The sequence below is a fragment of the Aulonocara stuartgranti genome (assembly GCF_965226115.1).
Source record: "Aulonocara stuartgranti genome assembly, chromosome: 8".
NCBI lineage: Eukaryota > Metazoa > Chordata > Actinopteri > Cichliformes > Cichlidae > Aulonocara > Aulonocara stuartgranti.
The window spans coordinates 8,795,442-8,816,966 of NC_138959.1; the positions used below are offsets into that span (position 1 = coordinate 8,795,442).

At 37.1% G+C, this 21,525-nt stretch overlaps 1 protein-coding gene across 3 annotated transcripts; it reads right to left on the bottom strand.

Annotated features, from left to right (window-relative positions):
* Positions 1–1,550: 1,550 nt before the first annotated feature.
* Positions 1,551–21,467, bottom strand: LOC309712736 (5-hydroxytryptamine receptor 3E-like). Of its 3 annotated transcripts, none has more exons than XM_082543786.1 (11): positions 21,388–21,467; positions 6,339–6,404; positions 4,763–4,920; positions 4,181–4,225; positions 3,950–4,059; positions 3,484–3,653; positions 3,204–3,364; positions 2,681–2,891; positions 2,463–2,582; positions 2,225–2,319; positions 1,551–2,022 (listed from the first exon to the last, which is right to left on the bottom strand). In XM_082543786.1, the coding sequence occupies exons 2-11, from the start codon at positions 6,361–6,363 to the stop codon at positions 1,798–1,800; spliced, it is 1,320 nt and encodes a 439-aa protein (XP_082399912.1). In that variant the 5' UTR covers positions 6,364–6,404; positions 21,388–21,467; the 3' UTR covers positions 1,551–1,797. The 3 variants fall into 3 exon arrangements, with proteins under 3 accessions (XP_082399912.1, XP_082399911.1, XP_082399913.1); XM_082543785.1 differs by lacking the exon at positions 21,388–21,467 and adding an exon at positions 7,675–7,823; XM_082543787.1 differs by lacking the exon at positions 21,388–21,467 and adding an exon at positions 7,679–7,717.
* Between the last annotated feature and the right edge of the window lie 58 nt (positions 21,468–21,525).

The window sequence follows — 21,525 nt, forward strand, 5'->3', positions numbered from 1 at the left end:
GTACAGATCAAACAGACACACTTCCCCTTGAATTCTTTGAAGAAATATTCACTCTCCCACCATGTCTGAAATTTTCTGCATTCACTTTCTACCTTTCGCTTCTTTGGTTCTGCCATGTTTAGTAACTAACTTGGGGTAAATTTCTTCTGTGATTGTCCTTTTTGGTGGAGCAACTGCCTTGATCAACAGTAGCTCCCCCTGGTGTTAAAACTAAGAAGTGCAATACACTCAAGCAAAAGTTGAAGTGCGGGCCATATTCTATTCTATTTATAAAATTACTTGCGGGCCAATTAAAAATGGATCGCGGGCCGCAGTTGGCCCGCGGGCCGGAGTTTGGACACCCCTGGCTTACAGGACGGAAGAGAGCACCCTGACACTTTGGTGCCGAAGGAACCATCTTACCCTCAACGTCACAAAGACAAAGGAGTTGATAGTGGACTTCTGGAGATGTATAAAAGCACACACCCCCATCACCATCAACGGCGTTGCTGTGGAGAGAGTGAGCAACTTCCATTTCCTAGGTGTACATCTGGCGGAGGATCTCACATGGTCAGTTCACATGAACAAAACAGTGAAGAAGGCGCAGTGTAACAGCAGTCTGGCGAGGAAGGAGCGGCTTGCAGGTCCAGTGGGCATACGGTGTGGAGGTTAGCCAGATAACTCGAAGCCAGTCAATTAAATCAAACAACAGACCTTTATTCGTTGTCAGTTTTTGCATGATCTTTGTTGGTCAAAAACCCCTATTAATGAAGACTTATGGACCGGAATTTGATAGTAAAAATACTTTCTTTTCGATCACTAAGCAGGGATATAGGTTTGGCTCCAGCAACCTTTAATAGGATAAGCGGGAAAGAAATAAATGGAATAAAAGCATATTATTACTATTATTAGTAGTAGTATTTGTGATTTGAAGACAACCAGTAAGAAGGCTAACTAAATGGCAAAGCTGTGGGATTAAATAACTGTGTACTTCTTCTCACTCCTTTTCGATATGTAACTGAATCAGCACAGTTAAAGCAATATTGAAATGTATTAGCTTTATTTTGTGTAGCATTTTTTCTTCTTTTCTTTGCCAAATGAACTTTGTATATTGTTTACGTGATCAAATTTTTTTTTTACAAACAACAACAAAAGCCAGTGTGAAAATGCCTATAATTACTATAGACAAACTACAACTCTGTTAGGACTGAAATGTATAATTATGTCAATTACATATGGTTGTATAATTTTAACAATTGTGACTGAAAAAAGTTAATAATCCCTTAAATTAAATTTTCTTCTACAACATATTTTCACATGGATACATATTTTAGAATTTGCCAATCCACTGGGATTTTCCCACACAGCCATCTGTTTGGTTTAGAGAGAATGGTTCAAAAAAGACAAAATACCCTGTGAATTGCAGTTATCTGGGAGAAAGAAACAACAACAAAAAACTTTGGGACAGCACATTAAAGTGAAAAAAGCATGTTTAAAAATGCAAATATGATATTATGTAGGCTTGTCTGTAGGCTTTCATTTTTTATTTTTTATTTATTTTTACTAATAAAAGCAATGAATTAATATCAGTTCAACGTGGACTTATGTTCATCATCACCCAATAAAATGCAAATATATTGGAATTCATGCAAAGGGACCCAAATGGAGACTTTAGTGATGGTCTTTATAACTAAAATTTAACCTTTTAGCAAAGCAGGAAGTCCACAAGTAACCAATGGAAACTACAGGTATAAAAGAGAGACTAATACATCATATTCATGTTAATGATTGAATATTGTTTTTCAAACTTCAGTCCTGCTAGTCTTCAACATCGATCCACATTGAAAACATGATTGCTAAGAACACAGTGACTGCTGTCAAATAAAAAATCACAAAATACTTGTTGATTTTTTTAACCATTCTTGTCCAGTAGCCAGACTTCCTGTTGCTGCTGAGTAGAGTCACTGTTTTCCCAGTCTCCCGCAGCTCATCTGACACTTTTTCCAGAGCAAAGGCCACCTCTGTCAGTTTACTGCTGCTACCCTAAAAAAGGAGGTTTTGTAGAAAGGTAATTGACAAGATTTTAGGTCAACTCTTGATTCAACACACTGGTTTGTTTCCACGTTGATTAAATAAAAGTGTTTGCTTCTGATATATATGCTAGGGTTAAGGATAATGCTAGCATAATCCCTTTCAATAGTTTTGATATTATACTTTTTTGAAATTAAATAAAATGAATTCCAACCTTTTGGGTCAGAGATGATACAGACAAAGACACAGATGGTGTTTCCTCAGCAGATACCCCAGAGACAGAGGCACAATGACTATTTCTCTTTATGTCTGGAGTAAGAGAAACAAAGATAAATCAAACACAATTTAAATTAACTGGTGGATACAACCTGCCACTAAACACAAATCTGCAAAAGTGGTCGATAGAGTTTAAATCCAAATATTTGTAGAGTGATTGCTATTATCAAGCACACCTTGGATTCCATCTGTCTCATTATCTTGGGCTGCAGAGTCTTTGTCAAGCAGATGCATCACCAAAATTGTCTCCAAGAGGCTGAGCAGCATCAGAGAAAACCCCCCAATGCAGTAGACAGCTGAGGAAAGCAGCCAGCATTAATGTGGATAAATTACTTGATCACTCAGTAGCATGATTTATTCATTAAATGCAGTCAAATACACCACACTTCTTTACCTATAAGTGGAATTCTGTTTGAAGAGCTGGGCAAGAGCTCATTGAGAAGAAGCTGCATCACCGTGACAGCAAGCAGCACAGTGATTTTGAAGCCAAGTTTCTCACCTCCACTGTCTGATACAAGGAAGGAGGCCATGTCCAGAACCAAGAAGAAGAAGACTGGCAGCAAGAAATTAGCAATGTAGAGGACAGACCTCCTCTTCATGGTAATCTGTGAAATAAGGTGGTTAATCATCCTACTTCATACATGTAAAGATGCAGAAAGAGCTTCATATTTTTTCACCGCTTCAGCTGCACTTTCTCACTCATTTTACAACTCTCTTCTCTCCCACTGTCTCCACTCCTCCCTGAACTCTATGCAACATTCTTCTTTCTTCAACTTCTACCATTTAATCCTTGCCTCTGTCTTCATTTGCTTTCTCTTCTTGATATCCAGAGTCATCCTATTCTAAACAAAAACCAGGGTAATGGGTAACAGAACAGCTTTCATGTGTTCTGTGTTTCTGTTACCAAAAATACTTACAGTGTAGACAACCATAAGCTGATTGAAGTCAAACTCATTGACAGTTCTGTTGGTGACTGACATGTTGACAAAGAGCCACTCATACTGTGTCTGCATAAAGTCACGAGACCACTCTGTGACTGTTTTATTGCTGTTGTCGGGCTGTAACTTTATTTCTGCATCTGAAGTCGAACATAAAAAATTACTGTGAGAAGATCAAGAAGGAAAGAATATATGTTCTGGCATGTGGTAGTGTGTGTTTATGAACAGCATACATTAACAGAACCTGTTATGTCCTCACCAGAGTACATAATAGACTTGAAGGATATGTTGCACTTCTGAAAGTCAAAGGGGAATTTGTACACGTGCAGCTTGCAGGTGCTCACCACCACCTGGTCATTCCTGTATTCGATCACACCATTGTGGTTGACGCAGAGATAAGGACTCAGAGAGGCTTTATCCTTCTCTGTCCTGTGTGAGAAGAAATGAGAATTGATTATGTTATGAATGGCAGCATCAGAAAAAGACAAAACAAATACATGACATTTAGTTCTTTTCTTCTCTTTCGGTCACTCCTCCCGTGTTATGAGCATTGACAGACTGTAAGCACTAAAAATGCTACTTTTGACTTTTGGCTTCCTGCAAGAATCAAATGACATGATGCACTGAACAGCCACATCTTAATTACAACCCACCTCAACATAATCAAGTGGAGAGACTGAGTGGGTCTTTGAGTGTGAGTTTATGCTTATATATGTCAAACTTACATCTCTACAATAGTTATATCGGGCATCCACAAATATGCAGTAGGAATTGTCATATCCTTAATTCCACAGAATTGATTTGGGTCCCACTTAATGTACTCATTTGTCCATTCCTACACAGGGCAATGGGAGGAAAGTGATCAAATCAAGAAAAAAAATCGAAAGATGTCATTTCAAGCAATTTAAATTTCAACAAAACAATGAAAAAAATTGTAGTTCTAAGAGAAAACTCACCAAATAAACCCAAATGTAAGAAATTAAGGTCTGGTCAATTTCTCTCTGAAAAAAATAACAATGTTCATTTAGGTAGCTTCACACTTCAGCTAAAGCATCAGCAAATACATCTCTGTGAATTATTAATGTAGGGTCTACCTTAAAATACAAACCGCCTTGAGGCAACTGTTGCTGTGATTTGGTGCTGTGTAAATAAAAGTGAATTAAATTGAATCTCATATTGGGTAAGCTATAAAATTTTCTTTAACCTGTACACTGTTGCTGCTTATCTGCAAGCTGCTTTTCAACCCGACTCCAGCTTCTTTTTTAGTTAGTTCAGTTAATTGGCGATTCTAAATTGCCCATAGATTTGAGTGGGAATGGTTGTCAGATTGGCAACCTGTCCAGGCTGTACCCTGCTAATGCCTATGGTATCTGGGATAGGCTCCAGCAGGACTACATAATGGTTTAAATGATTATCTCCTCTTTGGCAGATGGGTTTTTTTGCCATTATTAAGAAACACACACAAACTATTTGGCAATGAAAATATTCATTATCATTCAGAGAAAAACACACACATGCACGTAGCTTAAACAATGTACCATATCCAGGATGGCATAGAGTTTCATTTCAAGCAACACATCTGTATGATGGCTGTTGTTTATAATGGGCCGGCTCATAGTGTACTTAAGACTGTCTTTGCGCAGGTTCAGGCGGCGTACAATCGCCTGAAAATTACAGAGTTTCTCCACTTCATTATCTGAAATGACATCAAAACACATTCTATATCAGCGATTTCTTTTATGAGATGAAAAACACAAAGAAACTCCCATTTCTGATTTTCAACAACAAAAAAAAACAAACTTCAGAAGTCTGTTGCTCACCAGACATCATTATTGCTTATTAGCTTTTGGCGTATTTGCAACAGATGAAGTAATACCTCAGAACCTTTTAATCAAACCCTGATATATCCAGAGGCCTTTTGTTCACTAAAAGGTCATGATTAAGTTTTATTTAATCAATCCTTTAATAAAAATATTTTAAATAGATTGATATTTACAGACATTGGTTTTCATTATTTTCTCCATTACATAAAATTATTTTATATTTTAGTATTGCTGATTATTAGATCCTGAGTGAATACTACATCACTTATTGACATGCTTAGTACTGTGCAAAAGTCTTGAGTCACCATCTTTTCTTTATATTTTGCTAAAAAAAAAAAGTGGGTAATGGGTGGAGATACTATTGAAACAACTACAAACATGTGTGAGAATACATTATATGAGACAAAACCAATTCTAAGAAGCTTGAAAGTCAATATTTGGTATGACCACCTTTATTCTTCAACACAATCTGGACTCTCTTAGGCAAGTCTTAATGCAATTTCCTCAAGTAGTCTTCAGAAATAGTTATCAGGGCATCTTGGGGGACATTCAAAGCATTCTGAAGGTTTGCTGCCTTTCAGTCCATTCTCTTTCAAGATGATCCCATACTATCTCAATAAATTGGTGATTTGGGCTCATGAAAGGCAAAAATCCATGACTGATAGTATCCCTTTTTGTTTTGTTTTTTAATATCCAGTTGTGCTTTTTCAGCACTGGCAGGATATTCGGCATCATTGCCATGTTGAAAAATGAAGCTGTTGCCTATTCAGATTGCATTGCATTGATCAGGACTAACAGTACTCTTCATACTTCTATCAGTTTTGACAAGATCCCTAACACCATTCACTGAAATACAGCCATAAACCATAACAAAGCCAATCTTCCACTAAAACCATTCTGATGGGCTTTGGCAAAATGGCAGACTGGACTGAAGGATCAGTTTCATTTTCAAATTTTTCAGATTTTAAGTACACACTGCACACCATGCTGACATATGTCTTTGCCTAATAGCTCTTTAATAATTCGTATGTTTGCTGAAAACTTTTTTTTTTTTTATGTCCTCAACTGTGTTATCCTGTGTTTTTGTGAGACGCAAGTTGCCTCTTTATTGGCCTTGTCATAGATCAGTAGTAAGTGGGCTCACAGAAACAAGAGAACATTTCTCATAAAATAGTTAGGTCCAAAGACTGGACTGAAAATGAGTGAAAAAGCAGTCAAACTAAGGGGTGGTTCAGACGTTTGCACAGAGACAGACAGACAGATATATAGATAGACTGTCTTTACTCTTTACCTCTGATAGTGGTTTCATTGATCATCTGTTGATCATCTTGTAGCTCTGAACTGGAGCCATTTTCACCTGGCATGGAAGAGTACAGTAATTTATGCCTAAAGGTATAAAATATCCAGAAATGTATGCTCCCAGATGATGGCTTTACAAGGAAAAGCCTTACATATTTCAGCAACACAATCACATATTCAAAAGTTTACATATTGTATCTATAACATCATTCATAATAGAATGATAGACGAATCCAGGTGGTGAACTGGCAACCATGCAGACCACACTTTTCACCGAATGAAAATATTTGGTGCACCATGGAACATTTAATACAACATAGCAAAGCCAAGACTGTTTATCAGCTAGAATCCCATATTAGACAAAAAACAGGACAATATTTGTCTCAAAACATTTGAGATGGTTTGCTTCCTGAGGCATAAAATGCTTTGCTGTCACAGTGAAGATCACAACATAGGACCTTACAGCAGCTACAGGAACAACTATTCCTTCCTGTGCTTGGACCAGCCATAACCTCTGGCTCCCAGCTATTAACCAAATTTCCATGGTCCGATTTTATTGCCCTGGCTTCTGTTCCTATTGTTCCACTAATGTGAATAAACAGAATATTTGTTTGTTTTCATCTCAGTGCAAGCTGTGCTCCAGCAGGACTTTTTCTTTTCTTTTCGGTTGCATTTTCAGTTTCTTTAAAAAAAATGTCCCTAAAATTTATAGTGAAACTACTCCTTAAGCTGGTTTACTCCAACTGATGTAAGATTTCATACCAAATTAAACATTTATCTATTTTCTTACACATCTAGTTCAGGATGTTGGTGGGGCTGGAGGCTACACCAGCTGACATAGTGCCAGAGTCAGTGTGCATCATACACAAGTCGCCAGACTGCGGTAGTCTATGCACACAGGGAAAAAGACAACATTCACACTCCTACTGCTAATCTGCACATATCATAAGGTGAGCTATTGAAAATGTTGGTATTTATGTGCTTTGTGTTGTCCAATAGACCATTTTCATTATCCCTGTATTGAGGTTGCAGCAGAAATTTTACAGAAAATATCTATCGGGGTTATCAGAAGGCAGGCAACTTATTCACCAATATTTATTCATTTTTCAGTCTAAGATGCTGGTTTTAGTAAACTGATTAAATGTGGAATTTAATTTAGTAAAAAGGATGTATTTACTGGCTACTTATAGAGCCAAGCAGCCCCTCTGCTGAAATACGTTTTATCTATTCCAAGTAAAAACAGTGTTGCTGAATAAAATATAATACAACATTTTATTTAAAATGGTCCAAATTGTCATCTGCATTAAATTTGAATGATCTCAGCTTACCCACAAGTAGCAGCAGCAAGAAGAAACCTGCAATCATTGTAGCCTCGAGTGATCAGAGAGCATCTTCACCCTCTCTGCGCTGTTCAGAGATTCTTCCTACTCTATTGATGTCACTGTCCTGCCCTCTTCAGAGCAAATGTAAAGACCAATTGTGTTTCTACCCGCATATCGATCCTAACACAGTGGGATCAGCACACTATGCATCAGCATAACAGCTGATATAACAGCAACTAATAATGACTTCATGTTATTAACCAAACTCTTGATATACAGCCCAAGCCTCTATCATCCTAGCATCAGTCAGGTTGAATAGTTTATTTTCTTGCTACTTTGGATACATTTTTTAAAATTGTTTTCTGCCAAAGTGTCCGCACTCTACTCTGACAGGTTTCAGATGCTTTTGTTTTTGACAGTAGGGTTAATCATTAAAAGTGAATGAATCAGATTGACATCAGTTTCATTTAAATCCAAACAGCTGAAGTGCATTAACATTAGCTTTTAATAAAACAAAATTTAAAAAAAAAACCCAATAAACTTCAAGATACAGTGACTAAATTGTCTTTTTGAGCAGATGTTGTCACAGATTTACTTGGGTTTTTTTCTTATTCTACTACAGAAAAAAATAAATCTTTATTGTTCTGGTCTTGTCTATGAAACTAGAGGACTCTACAGTAATCCAAACACTCTTTTGGAGCATTTGTGATATATCCAGACAATAAAGACAATAAATAAAAAGCAATTCATGTTCAGGTGTATTTGTTTAAATAATAATGTAAAAAAATGTGTCTGATTGCACAACTTGTCCTAAAGTTACTGTTATTTAGAGATCTTTGAAAAATATCTAGACAACTGTACATTTCCTTATTAATGTTGGACAGGATGTGGGTTGGAAAGCTCTTAGATTTTCACATATTCATTAACCATGGCAGCACGAGATACCAGTCTGGAGAACAAACACTGCTAAGTGCTCCATTAGAGGAAGTAGAAAGATCCTGTTTGAAAAAAACAAAAAAAACAAAAACCAAGTTATTTATAATGAGTTTATTGTTGCTGGACTCCGCTCAGATGTCAGTGAACAACAGTTGTTTTTTATGCTAATATTCAGGTTATTTACCATCTTTACAAAGCCAAATGCACAAAATTTTATTTTTCAGTGAAACATTACACTTACCTTCAGTTAGGTACCCTAATAGATATAGGCAGTACCGTATTCACCACGCTCTCAACAGTGGGGAGACCATTACATGAGAAGCAGGACTACTGAGGAGTTTTTCTCTGCTCAGCCTAACCCTAGGTTTCTTCAACTAGGGTTAGGTTGTTTACTTAGTGTGTGAGAGGAAAATAAACACATCTTGACTGGTAAATTATAGTCTGACTGGTAAATTTTGTCTGAACGACGAAACATTTCAACACACCATTGATTCATAAATGTTGATCTCTCACAGTTGCTCTCTTCCCATGTTCTACTGCGTGACTGATAGCCTTGAGTTTGAAATCCACTTCGTAAGCATGTCTCTTAACAGGTGCCATTTGGGGTCCTTATACACACACAATACAGTAATAATTGTTGAAGCACAGTACATAGCACGCCGCTAGGCTCCCGATTGTTAGCCGTAATGTTCCAACAATCCATCAAGCGGTGCGGCTTAAGCACAACCAGAATTCATACATAAAGCGCACCGGATTATAAGGCACACTATCGAGTTTTGAGAAAATTAAAGGGTTTTAAGTACACCTTATAGTCTGAAAAATACAGTACTCCGGTTGCTGCCACAAATACACTGAGTTGGCTGTAGCTTTCCAGCTCACAGCCCGACTCCCATGAACAACAACAACACAGACAAACAGCCAACCTTTTTTTGCCGGCAAGTCATGATTACAGATGCCGTGCATTGTTTATGTATACATTATTAATCCTGTTGGAAAATGCTTAGTCCTCTGCATTTGACCCATTCACTGAGTGATGCAGTGGGCAGCTACCAATCCAGGATAGCCTCTGTTCGTTGGATTTGAACGCCCAACCTTTCGATCATGTGGCATCTACTGTGCTAGCTGTGCCCCGGGAGCTGTTCTTTAAGTGATGATGTATGAATCCTGCTTCCGGGCCCAAACTACTCTGTGTTTATTAAGCCTGTTGTGCTGTTAAAATGTTTTAATGCTTTTTATCTTGTTCTATTACATCTGAACAAACCCCTAAAAACAGCCAGTGATCACTGTCAGCCTAACCATCGGGAACCCTCACGTTAACCTTTATCAAGTGGAAAAAAGTTAGCATTCATCCTCCAGCTTCACTGTGTTTATGTTATGCTAACACAGTGTCGCTAGCGATCACGTAGCACATCACTATATACCAGCTAGCCCAACTTCAGTAACCCTACAGAAGTCACTGCTGTTTAGTTTTCTGTCTCCATTTATGTTGGAAGTGGTAGCAGAGCTGGTGTATCATGTTCAGGTGGAAACAAGCAATCTAACTTCTAACTCTGTTAAATTTCATATATTCTGCTTTCATGGATGCCTGGATGTTACACCTGGTAGAGCAGCCACACTGATCATTTTATTAAAGATGAAAGAATTTAGACACTTTGTAACTCTCAGTGATGCCACAGAGTTCCTTCGACTTTGGGATCTGCAGCGGAGTTTGGACCTGGAAATGGCTAATGACATCAAACTTAATGGCCGGATAGCATTCCTATTGCTTAATGCATAATTGTGTTGTGAATATCCATCCTTAATCTGTGAAAAAGCATAAGGTTCAGAAAAATGATAGTAATTACAAAATGGTACATTTCAGGCTAAAATAGCAAAGGAACAGGGATGATCAAAAACAAAAGAGAGAAAAAATTAACAGCTAGCCTGAGTTGAAGAAAGAGGTTCTCATAAAGGAAAGGGACAGATGGAGAAATAGAGGGAAAAAAGAGAAAAATAAAGAACACCAGTGATCTGAAAGGAAGAGAAAAAAGTCAGAAGAGAAGGTTTTGGAAACAAGCACAGAGACAAAAGGAGAGAAAGTCCAGCAGGGTCTAAACACACAACCACAGAGAACTTTAGGAATCAAGGAGTAGTAGGCAGCTACTTGCTGGTGAACTATTAAGATGTAGAACTTGACATGTGCAAAAACAGAATTATTATGATGTGTCTTGTGATATTACGAAGGTTGTTAAGGTTTAATTGTCATTTTGAAAGAAATAATATCTTGTTTTCTACTAGTGTGTCACCACCGTCAGATTTGCGTCACCACCGTCAGCACCTTGTCAACTCCATAATATGGAGTTTTTGTTTATTTTTCTCTTTTGGAGAACCATATAGTTTCCTCCCTCATGATCTTCCAATAAAAATATGTAATTTTCTCAATAAATGTGTAATTTGCATCCTGCTTAATATGACTGTTTCTTATACAGATTAAATACAAGCTTCTGAAAATATGTATGACTGTAACTCTAATAATAAAAAGCCAAAACAATCTTACTTTTAAATGTGGTATAATTACTTTGAAAACATATGTGCATAAACAATAGAATAGAGAAGCTGCTAATAGTCAAAATAGCTGAAACAACTTAATTTAAAATATATATTTTTGCATTTCTTTGTGTCTGACAGTGTTCAGAAAAACCTTGCACTTCTCCAGCAAAAACATAAATTATTAAAAAATGTTACACCTGGGAGATTGTACCAAAACATGATGAGACAGCCAAAACTTTGTGTAACAATTATATGTAAATGTGTTTTTGAAAAATCCAAAAATATATTTTAGAAAATTAAAACCTGTTTCGTCCCTAATCTCAGGAATCACTGGAATAATATAGAAAGTGGTGCTTCTGTTATAAAGAACTTTTCTCCAGACCTCAGATCAGCAGAAAGATCATCTTGAAGAATGGATTAGATCAAAGATTTGCACCTGAATTTTAATTACCTACCGGACTGTCAGTGCGCCCCAGGGCAGCTGTGGCTACAATGTAGCTTGCCATCACCAGTGTGTGATTGTGTGTGTGAATGGGTGAATGACTGAATATAGTGTAAAGCCCTTTGGGGTCCTTAGGGACTAAGTAAAGCGCTATACAAATACAAGCCATTTATCATTTACCAATTCATCCTGGCCAAGCAACTGCAATCTAAATATTGGATTTACAAGTCTTTTTCTCTGCTCATCATTTCTGGGCTTCATCAGGCACAGCCAGGAGAGTATAGCATCACTGGCTAGGGTCTACCTCCTCTTCTCACTCTCAGTCATGCTGCTGCATGTGTTTGTTCCACAAAGAGAGAAAGAGAGAGAGAGAGAGAGAGAGAGAGGGAGAGAGAAATGTGAGAAGCTATGTCCCCAAAAGGTGATTCTGTTCATCTGGACGTAGCGTTTTCAGTGGGAGAAACATTTTGTCACTCATCCAAGTGACTTCTTCAGTCTCAGCTGACTGTAGGCTTCCCCAATCTTATAAACAGTACATTTGTATAATGACTGAAACTAGCGCCACTGAAGGAACAATGGGCTCGGAGGTTAGTTCCTTGATCATTAATATGCAAACTGTCATGACCATGGCACAACAAAGGACTCCACAGTCTATTTACACCTACAGGCCAGTGAACACTCTTTCAATGATGGGTGTGTACACATCCTGGAGCCTTCAAAGTGTCTGCCCCAGGACCCGGCATCATTGTCACAGCTGTGTAGTTAAACTATCTGGAATAAATGCCCTGATCAATATACTGTCTTCACGTTACTGTAAGTTTTAATTTTTGACAGATATCTAGTCCAGATGGCAGCACTGTCTTCTCACTTAGTTTGCCGTAGTGATGTGTCGGTCGCGAACGAAACTCTTTGAAGTGAACGACGTGAGCCGTGGGGTTGTTTTTTTTTCTTTCTCTCACCCTTTCTCTCACCCTTTTTTTCCCGCTTCACTCCGCACGCGAGCCTTGTGCTTTGCGCTGGAAAGAGGGGGGAGGAGTATAGCGTTATTTTTGTGCTACTATTCAGAGTGCACGTAAAAACAAATTTGAGCGCACGTAAAAAAAATTTGCAGTTGCAAGTGTTGCATTTTGAGGAGAATTTTATTTTGAGCGAAGAAAAGCTAAATTTGAGTGAACAAACTTCATTGCTGCGTGCAAAAAATGTATTTCAGTGTTTGCTATTATCCACACCTGGATATAAGAAAGTATTTTTCAAAGAAACCTGTAAGTCACTTAAAGTCAAGTTCACTCATAAAATCTGTCCATCATAATAACGTTACAGGCTATGCAAGGCAATACATGCCAACCCTCCCGTTTTTTCTCGGACAATCCCGAATTTCAGTGCCCCCCTTATTACTCTTTCTGGGTTGCAAAATAAACGTTTAAAAATTTTCAGGCGAGAATGTAGCTGTGCAAACTTCAAATATCTGAACCGGGGAGAACAGCAAACTCCCGGCACATCGTTTTAGGCTTTGGCCCACATCAGTCTAAAATTGTATGTAACCATGAACAACGTGTTGCCATGTCCACCAGGAGAGACTGGACAGCATAGATGTAAAACAAATATGCCAGCAGTTTATCTCAGTTAATTAGAGGAGCAGGCATGTGTTTGGCTCCTTCACATAGTGGACATTGAGTTGTTGTGTGGGACACCAGTAGTCCATGTCTGTTGCTGTAACAGTAGTTCATGTTTAGAGTAAAACATCCCAGCTCACTGACTTGATAGGGGCAATAGTGTGCCTAAAATGTTGCATAATTTTGCTAAGAGATCTGTTACTTTGTGGTAATCTTAGATGAGTAGTTTTATGGACAAAAACCACCAGGTCAATCAGTGCTCCCTTAGTGCTAATGTATAAGAGATGTTGGTGTAGTATATCTCATGAATGTATTTAAAAGCATGTAGAATAGCATATGTAGGCAAGTATATTTCTCCTTTTTTTTATCAAGAAGCAAAGACGAAAAGGGAAAAAAAAGAAACAGGGCAGGGTTCGGTGGTTGAATCATCCGTCCCCACCAATGCCAAAACCAAATCTACGCCCTTGAATAATTGGTTGATCACCTCCAGTATTTAACCACCAGATGACAGCCACCTGGTCCCCCTCTCTCCTAGCCTCCATCATCCAACAAAGAGCGTGTGTTTTTGATTCGTTGTTTCTTTGCCCGTTGATTTGCAAGTATAACCTCTTGTGTGTGTGTGTGTGTGTGTGTGTGTGTGTGTGTGTGTGTGTGTGTGTGTGTGTGTGTGTGTGTGTGTGTGTGTGTGTGTGTGTAGGAAAGCATAGGGACCATTAGGGAGTTTTGTTTGTTATTTTTGGCATTGCTCACTACTGAAGCAAATAATGGGCTGCTTAGCACTTTGAAAGATACTACTGTTTGTGTTCTTTCCTGGGTGGTGCGTGAGTGGGGCCAATTTCTTGTTGCGTTCAATGCACACCTAGACTTAGAACGTAACACGTGCCTTTCCTAATACAGTATTTGGGTCCGGCTCCACCCCTAATGTAAATATATGTGTATATATATGTATATGCCCCTGCCGAAGAGCTTAAGGACAATTAGCTTAAATTCATCATTATCAATCTGTCCAATTAGGAACTATAAACCATTATGACTCCAATTCATCTTCTTTGGTGCAGGTGAAAGATACAACAGGTGCACTGCAGATGCAACAAGAGAATTCCCATAAGGGAAAGAGTTTTGCAGATGGTGGCTACAGACAGCTGCACTGTCCTTATTCCCCCTGACTGATTTTTCTCTAGTTTTGCTTTTGTTCTTGTCCCTGTTGGTAGCATGACATGGTAACTGCAGCCCATTCAAGTTGCACAGGTAGTCCAGCTACCTCCACAGTCTGTGTCTCTGACAGAGCATGGAGGAGATACTAACAGGTGAGCCATAACACAAGGAGAGCTGGACAGAGCTGTAGGGCATCAACCTACCAGCAGCACCAACCTACCATATCTGGTACTCCTTTTTAGGATCTTAATTTGTTTAAAAATATATATTAATCTTAATAATTAAGATAATAACAATTAAGATATTATTAAAAAATAAGATTATTATTTCATATAAAATCATTATGCTATTAAAATAATCAAAAGAAATTGAAGGTTCACTATAAATCAGTTTGCATCACTCATGTCTGTTATTGCATCTCAGCCTCAGGAGTTATCATTAATTAATTTATCTAAAAAGGAAAGTTTACTGTGGAGCATTACTCCAGCAGGAAAACAAAATATGAGAGGACAGAATAAGTACCAAATGTCAATCTACCAAAAATTTCATTGTACTTTATTATCACATTTCCAATTACCAATTGTTCTTTTAGATGCATCCTAAAAAAGATCTGTAATTATTTTCTATATGTTTTACAATATAAAATAATTACAGATTTCTGTTATTTTTTCTGTTATTTTTAAATGCATGAAATAACAATTAATTATATTAATAATAATTAACACATAATATGTGAATTAGCACATATAATATAAAATAACATAAGCAACCTGTAATTGTGAATAAACTATTTTTTGACAATGGTGATTGTTATTCCACACAAAGACACAAAAATACAGTGCAATAACATTTTTATAAAATTTATTTAAAAATGTTATGAACTTTTTTATAAACGTAATCACTTTGATGATAAATTTTAAAATTGTTGTAGAATTACAGGCTTGCCTCATTTAAGGTCGTTTTTGAAATAACTACTTTTCTAATGTAATTATGACATAAACTGTTTGTGTCATATGGTAGGTATACATGACATAATATATGACATAAACAAAAGGTGTGTGTGTGTATATATATATATATATATACACACACACACACGCACGCGCGCGCACGCACACACACACACACACACACACACACACACACACATGCACACACACACACACACACACATACACACATACATAAAAAAACATATTCACATTTAAATTCAGTGTAATATTCATGTTAAGAACAAACAAGTTTCTCTTAATGGGTTCTCAGTTTTTTTTTTAATTAGGAAAAAGAGAGGACAATATGAAAATTTTTAATTTTTCAAATAGTCTTACTTTTGTATGGTAGTCAAATATTGTACTATGATCAAAGCAAGATGTTTCAATTCGATTTATACACTCTCATGCTTCACAAGCATTTTTCTAGCCACAAAGACAGGGTGTGTCCCAAGCATCATTGCAACATACAAAGTGCATGTTGTAATAGCACTCAGGACACATCTCTTCTTGGCCAGAAAAAAAGGCTTAAATGGTAAAGCAGCAGAAATTATTGCCTGTATGAAACTGTAAAAATTATAAAATTGTATTATCTTATCCAGATGCTGTCGATAAAAAGTTGATGAAAAGCACACATACGTTTAAAGGCGTTTTGTCTTTTGTAAAGTAAATCAGTTAGGCCAAAACTGAAAAATATCTGACAAAATCACAGGTTAATGACATACAAAGAAAATTTAATATAAAGCAAGTTAAATCAGAAATATTGGTATGTCACATTGTGTATGTTTTCTAATAGTCATTTATATTATTTTACTTTTTGAATTGACAGTTTTACTCCTCTTGTTCCGCTTGAACCGTGTTAACTACTGATCGTGATAATAATAATGATAATAGCAATAATGATAACATAAAAGCAAAACAATTGATAATAATCTTAAGCAAACAACAAGCGATGACTAGTTGCGCAATATACAACTTGGTATCAGACCAATTTCCTGCAATCATTCCAAGAATTGCTTGAGAGCATTTCTGATGCATTAAGACGCTAAAGCATTTAAATCCACAAATGCCAAACCTATTCATAGTAATAATTGTCGCATATGCAATAACTTAGTTTGATCAGTACGGTGTAATGTTTTCATATTGTATTTAGAAAAGTGTTTGTTTTACAATTTTTTAAAAAAGAGTTTTGACAATATATTGCAGTAATGCATAGTTATATAAGAGAGATGTTTTATTTTTACAAATTTGAGTATTTTAATTGCTAGAAAAGCATAATTAATATTTGAATTAATTATGCTGGATTGTTCCTGAGGTGGATTCCTCCAGTGAATTACATGGTGAGCCTTCCCACCTGGACTAAGAGAGACTGGGAATCCCTTCTTTTCCACTTAATGATCTGCTGCACCTTGTTGTGTGATAGGACTGTATCACTCACACTTTCGCACACAGCTGGTTGTACAAAAAACCACTGACTGACATTTTCTCATCCTATTTTCTTTCACACCCTGGGAATTTTTTGACTATAACCCTTGGACATGTTTTATTTGGGACTTTGAAATAAGCTGTCGTGTAGAACATTCTCCACATGTAAAAGGTGTGTGAGATTTTCATCTGAATGGACACTGAATTTGTGTAATCTGTTTTCTATAACAGTTAAGGAGTCAGGTTACATTCTCGTCTGAAAATATATTAAAAGTTTATTTTGTGACCCAGAAACTAAGTAGCTGCCACCATTGTTGGAAAGTGGAATTGGCTGGGCTGCGCAAAGAATTCTGGGATAGGTTGGGCCACAAAGGATACACCCGACCCATTCTTCAAATTCGGGGAAAGGAAGGATGCATTTTTCGGCCGCATTTGAAGCAGCCTTCGAATTGGGACAGCCTTCGTCGCCTGGCTGTGACGTAATCGGCCTTCAAATGTGACACCGTAAGATGTTGGTTTTGATTTTTATTTTTATTTTAGTTGTTTTTTAGTTGATTTGATGCTGTTTTCTCTTGTTTTTCTTTTAATATAGGGCTGTTTTAATTTTATGCATTATGTGTTTTATTTATTTAATTTAGCTGTTTTCTTTTATTCTATTGTTTTTAACTTATTTTCTTTACAGCACTTTGGTCCTGTGCTGGGTATTTTAAAGTGCTTTATAAATAAAATTGGATTGGACTGGAAATGCAGCCTCCGAAGCATGCGGCCTATGAATTGGGACATAGCCTCTGTGTCTGTCTGCATCTCTGTGCATTACTTCCTGTTTTACTTTGGTAGTCTCCTGACTGTGTGCGCCATATTTTGTTGTACTTCTCTTTCTCTGAAAGTACCTCGTCTCATGTTTTATGGTCCCTTTACAGTTTTACGCCTTTACGGTTCGGAGCCACAGACCTGTTTTATATACGTGCGGAATAGTTTTCTATACGAGATCGCTGCAAAAAGTGCAGCCTTACCTATTGTCCACCCTACTGTTATTCGTTTTATATTAAGATTTAAAAATGTAGTTGGTATTGGTATGACGAGTAACCTTCAGTAAAAGTAATAAATCACACAGCAATAGTACATTCATTAAGTTGTAGAAAGCATGATAATATATTAAGTAATCCAAAGTATTCAGAATACGTTACTCTCAGTCTCCATGCCGAATATCCTTGGGCAAGATACTAACCCCGAGTTGCTCTCCAATACATTCATCGTAGTATGAATATGATATTAGATAGATAGAAAGCACTTACATAGAAAGACAGTGCTTGTATGAATGGGTGTAAATGGGTGAATGAGGCAAGTTGTATAAATCGCTTTAAGATAGAGATAGATAATTGCTATATAAGAAAGAGTCCAGTTACCATTGAAGTGCATTCAAAACTCTTCTTTGGATGTTGGCTGCTTTTGGGTCAATTCTCTGTCAGGATGATTCCACACTGCTTCAATAATGTTTAGGTCCGTGCTCTAGAGAGACCAATCTGGGACTGATAGTGTTCTGTTGTGTGCGTTCCCTGTAAAGGTGTGCATTTGCTACATTCACAGTGAGACTGGGATCATTGTTGGGTCGAAAAATGAATTCTTTGCCAGTCACACATGTTCTGGGTAGCACGGCATAGAGCTCCACTAAATATTATTGTTTAGTTTGGCATACTATCTTCTCCCTGTTTCTATTTAAGATCGACATGACAGCTGCCCTTCCACTGAGACAATTTCAGATAAGACTTCAGCAAATAGCAGATGGGTCAACTGAAGTGCCTGATGCATCTGTTTGTGTCAGATTGTTGATTGTTGTTGTTTTTTGTCCACTTCCACTTGTCTGAGTTCATCAAAATATTTATAAACACAAAGGAACACAAATATTTAGATCAAAGGTTTGCACTTGGATTTTAACTACCAGACTGGACTGGAAGATTAACCTTTTCTGAGCAACTGCAATCTAAAAATTGGATTTACAAGTCTGTCCATACCACGTTTTCAAGTACTAGGTTCTTGGGAATTACCTTTTTTCGGCAAAAACATAATTACTTAAGCTTCTGTTTTACACCTGCCAAACTGTTATCTGGAGCATTTTTTTTTAGAACAGGCTGCTAGCAACAATGGGTCTAAATATACAATTTAAAATTAAATTGGATCTTTGCCAAGTTCTATGCTATATGTAAATGTAGCAGTAGTTCTCCCCTTGAGTTTTTTTTTTTTTTTTTTAGTTGAGTATTAAGTGGCAAACTAACAAAACACATTAATTCTGAAAATGATCAGCTACCAGTCCATTAAGGACTGGACTGAAAATAAGTGGAAAAGCAGCCAAAGTCCAAAGAAAAACTCTGAAAGATCTTCAGAAAGCTAAACAATTCTTTAGCCTCTTGGAATGAGAGAAATAAAATAACACAGAAGTGACTCAAGACTACATGTTCTGTACATGTATTTAGAACCAAATAATATGACTTTAATTCCATCATGCTAATACATGAATTATATAGTTTACAGGTGTCAATGTAGAATTTACAACAGGAATCAACTATATTGTTTTATATTCCCACAACACATGAGTTACGAGTCTTCAAAGAGCTACACTTTCAGTATATTTAATATATACATTGTGTATTTGAGATCAAGATCAGAAGAATATTAACACTCAGTATATTACTTAACAGGTACACATTGCTAACTACTGCAACTGTTGCCATAAATGAGTATGTGTTATGTATCTATGGTGTAAAACATGCAAAAATATCCATTAAGTGTGCATATAAAATTAGCAGAAAAAGTAAATACATTTATTTTTGCTTAATTATTTCTTATGTTGTAACAGTTCCTGTTGGTGATAAATCTTATACTCTAGGAAAGCCTGTTTGTTTCCCCTTAAATGGTGCCATGTTTGTAAGGAAAATGCATTTGGATTTGGATTGAGCTGTAAAGTCTAGTATTTGGGTTGTGCCCATTACAAACTCACCAAAATTCTCTCTACCAATGCCAAAACAGTTTATTCTGCTATTGACTCTATGTTTGGTGTTGTTTATTGGATTGTCTGATTGAAGTCTGGAGAAACAAGACATACTGGCAATTTAATAATTCATTAATTTATCAAATGGGAGGCTCAGTAACATGAGAGCCATGTACAGCCACAGTTGGTGATTTTGGAAAGAACAGCATGCCCAAGCTGATCCCATACGTGTTCAATAGGTATTAGGTCAGGACTTCAGGCAGTCCTTTCTATCATCACCACTCCCAAATTCTGGAGGTAGCCTCTGATAGCCGTGCTCTTCAGAGGCGAGCACTGTCATCAGTTTGGTCCCAGATTGGGGAAATATGCCATCGCCACTGGTTGCAGAACCTCATCTCGATATCTCTCTGCATTCAGATTGCCTCCGGTGATGACAAGCCTTGTTTATTCAGTGAGGAAGATGCTGCCCCACACCATCACACTGTCCCCGCCAAAAGCTGTTACTCCATTTTCCACATCTTCTCCACACTTCTCCACCCTGGAATCATTGCTGAGCATAATTTTCTTCCAAATGTTCAGATTCCAGTTAGAGATGGCACGATACCACTTTTTTATGTCCGATACCGATATCATAAATTTGGATATCTGCCGATACCGATATGAATCCGATATAGTGTTTTTTAATCAACAAAACTGTTTTTTAAATATCTTGCTGCATTTTGTATAAGTTCATACTCAAGTTTAAAACAACAACTACACTAAAGCTATTCTGTTATACCTGTATGCAAAAAAAATATTTCATAGTTCAGCAATTCTGATCAATCTAATAAACTTAAACCTGCACCATCCTCCCTATTCTGGTATTTTAAAGAGTACTTAGCATAAATATTAAGCAACCTAACTAATAGGGTTCCAACTCCCAGCAACAACAAAAATAAATAAATAAAAAATAGGGAACCACCCCTCACGCTCCACCTCATGATGCTTAATCGACGTAATCAACCTTAATTTGATGCAGTGTGAAAAAAAATGCACAGAAATCAATTATTTTTCAAGAAATATTAAATAGATTCAACATCTTTCTTCAACAAAATTGCAGACTGCACAGATGGTACCTTCCCAAAGGAAAAAGTACTATAGCTTACTAGGGTATATTAGACTTAACAGTTACTATATACAATAATGGACTTCTATTCATTTTGCATCAAATTAAAACTTTGGGTGTCAGATAATTATTTATTAAAAGCTCGACATTTTAAATGAGAATAAGAAAGAAAAGTATGTCTTTGTGCCCCCTTTTCCCTGTTAATGCCCTATCGGCCCCCCTGGCTAAACTTTGCTAGATCCGCCCCTGCACAGTTACCAGCCGTCAGCTACGTAGAAAAAGATCCTGGTGTAGAAACTAATATTAAATACATTCTAACAACAGCTGATCAAGCTTAAACGTGCTGCTGTTGTTCAGCCGCTGGTTTCCTCTTTCTGGTGCAAAGTGGGCCAAAAGCAAACTAGAGTCACGGACTCGCGACAGAAAAGCCGATCAGCTGATCATTAAGCAGTTTCATGATCGAAGTAGCAGCAAGAAGAGGCAGTCGCTTGTTAAGCTTAACGCAGGAATGCTTTACAAACATTCAGAGATGGACTTACAAACTTGCTTTACTTCTCTCGGGGATAACTTTGTCGGAGATGAAATGCCGGGTTGCTAGCGAAGCTCCAAATGCTATCCAGACCACCGACAGGTCCTGCATGCCACAGCCGCTCTATCACGTGATGCATACTGCTCCG

What these genes read in the sequence shown, in the direction of transcription:
- LOC309712736 (XM_082543785.1), bottom strand. Translation starts at nt 7,711, where the DNA reads ATGATTGCAGGTTTCTTCTTGCTGCTGCTACTTGTGG. An exon ending in GATATAACTATTGTAGAGAT is followed by an intron (nt 3,654 to 3,949) that starts GTAAGTTTGACA and finishes CTTCTCACACAG; the next exon opens with GACAGAGAAGGATAAAGCCT. An exon ending in CAAGTCTATTATGTACTCTG is followed by an intron (nt 3,365 to 3,483) that starts GTGAGGACATAA and finishes GTTCGACTTCAG; the next exon opens with ATGCAGAAATAAAGTTACAG.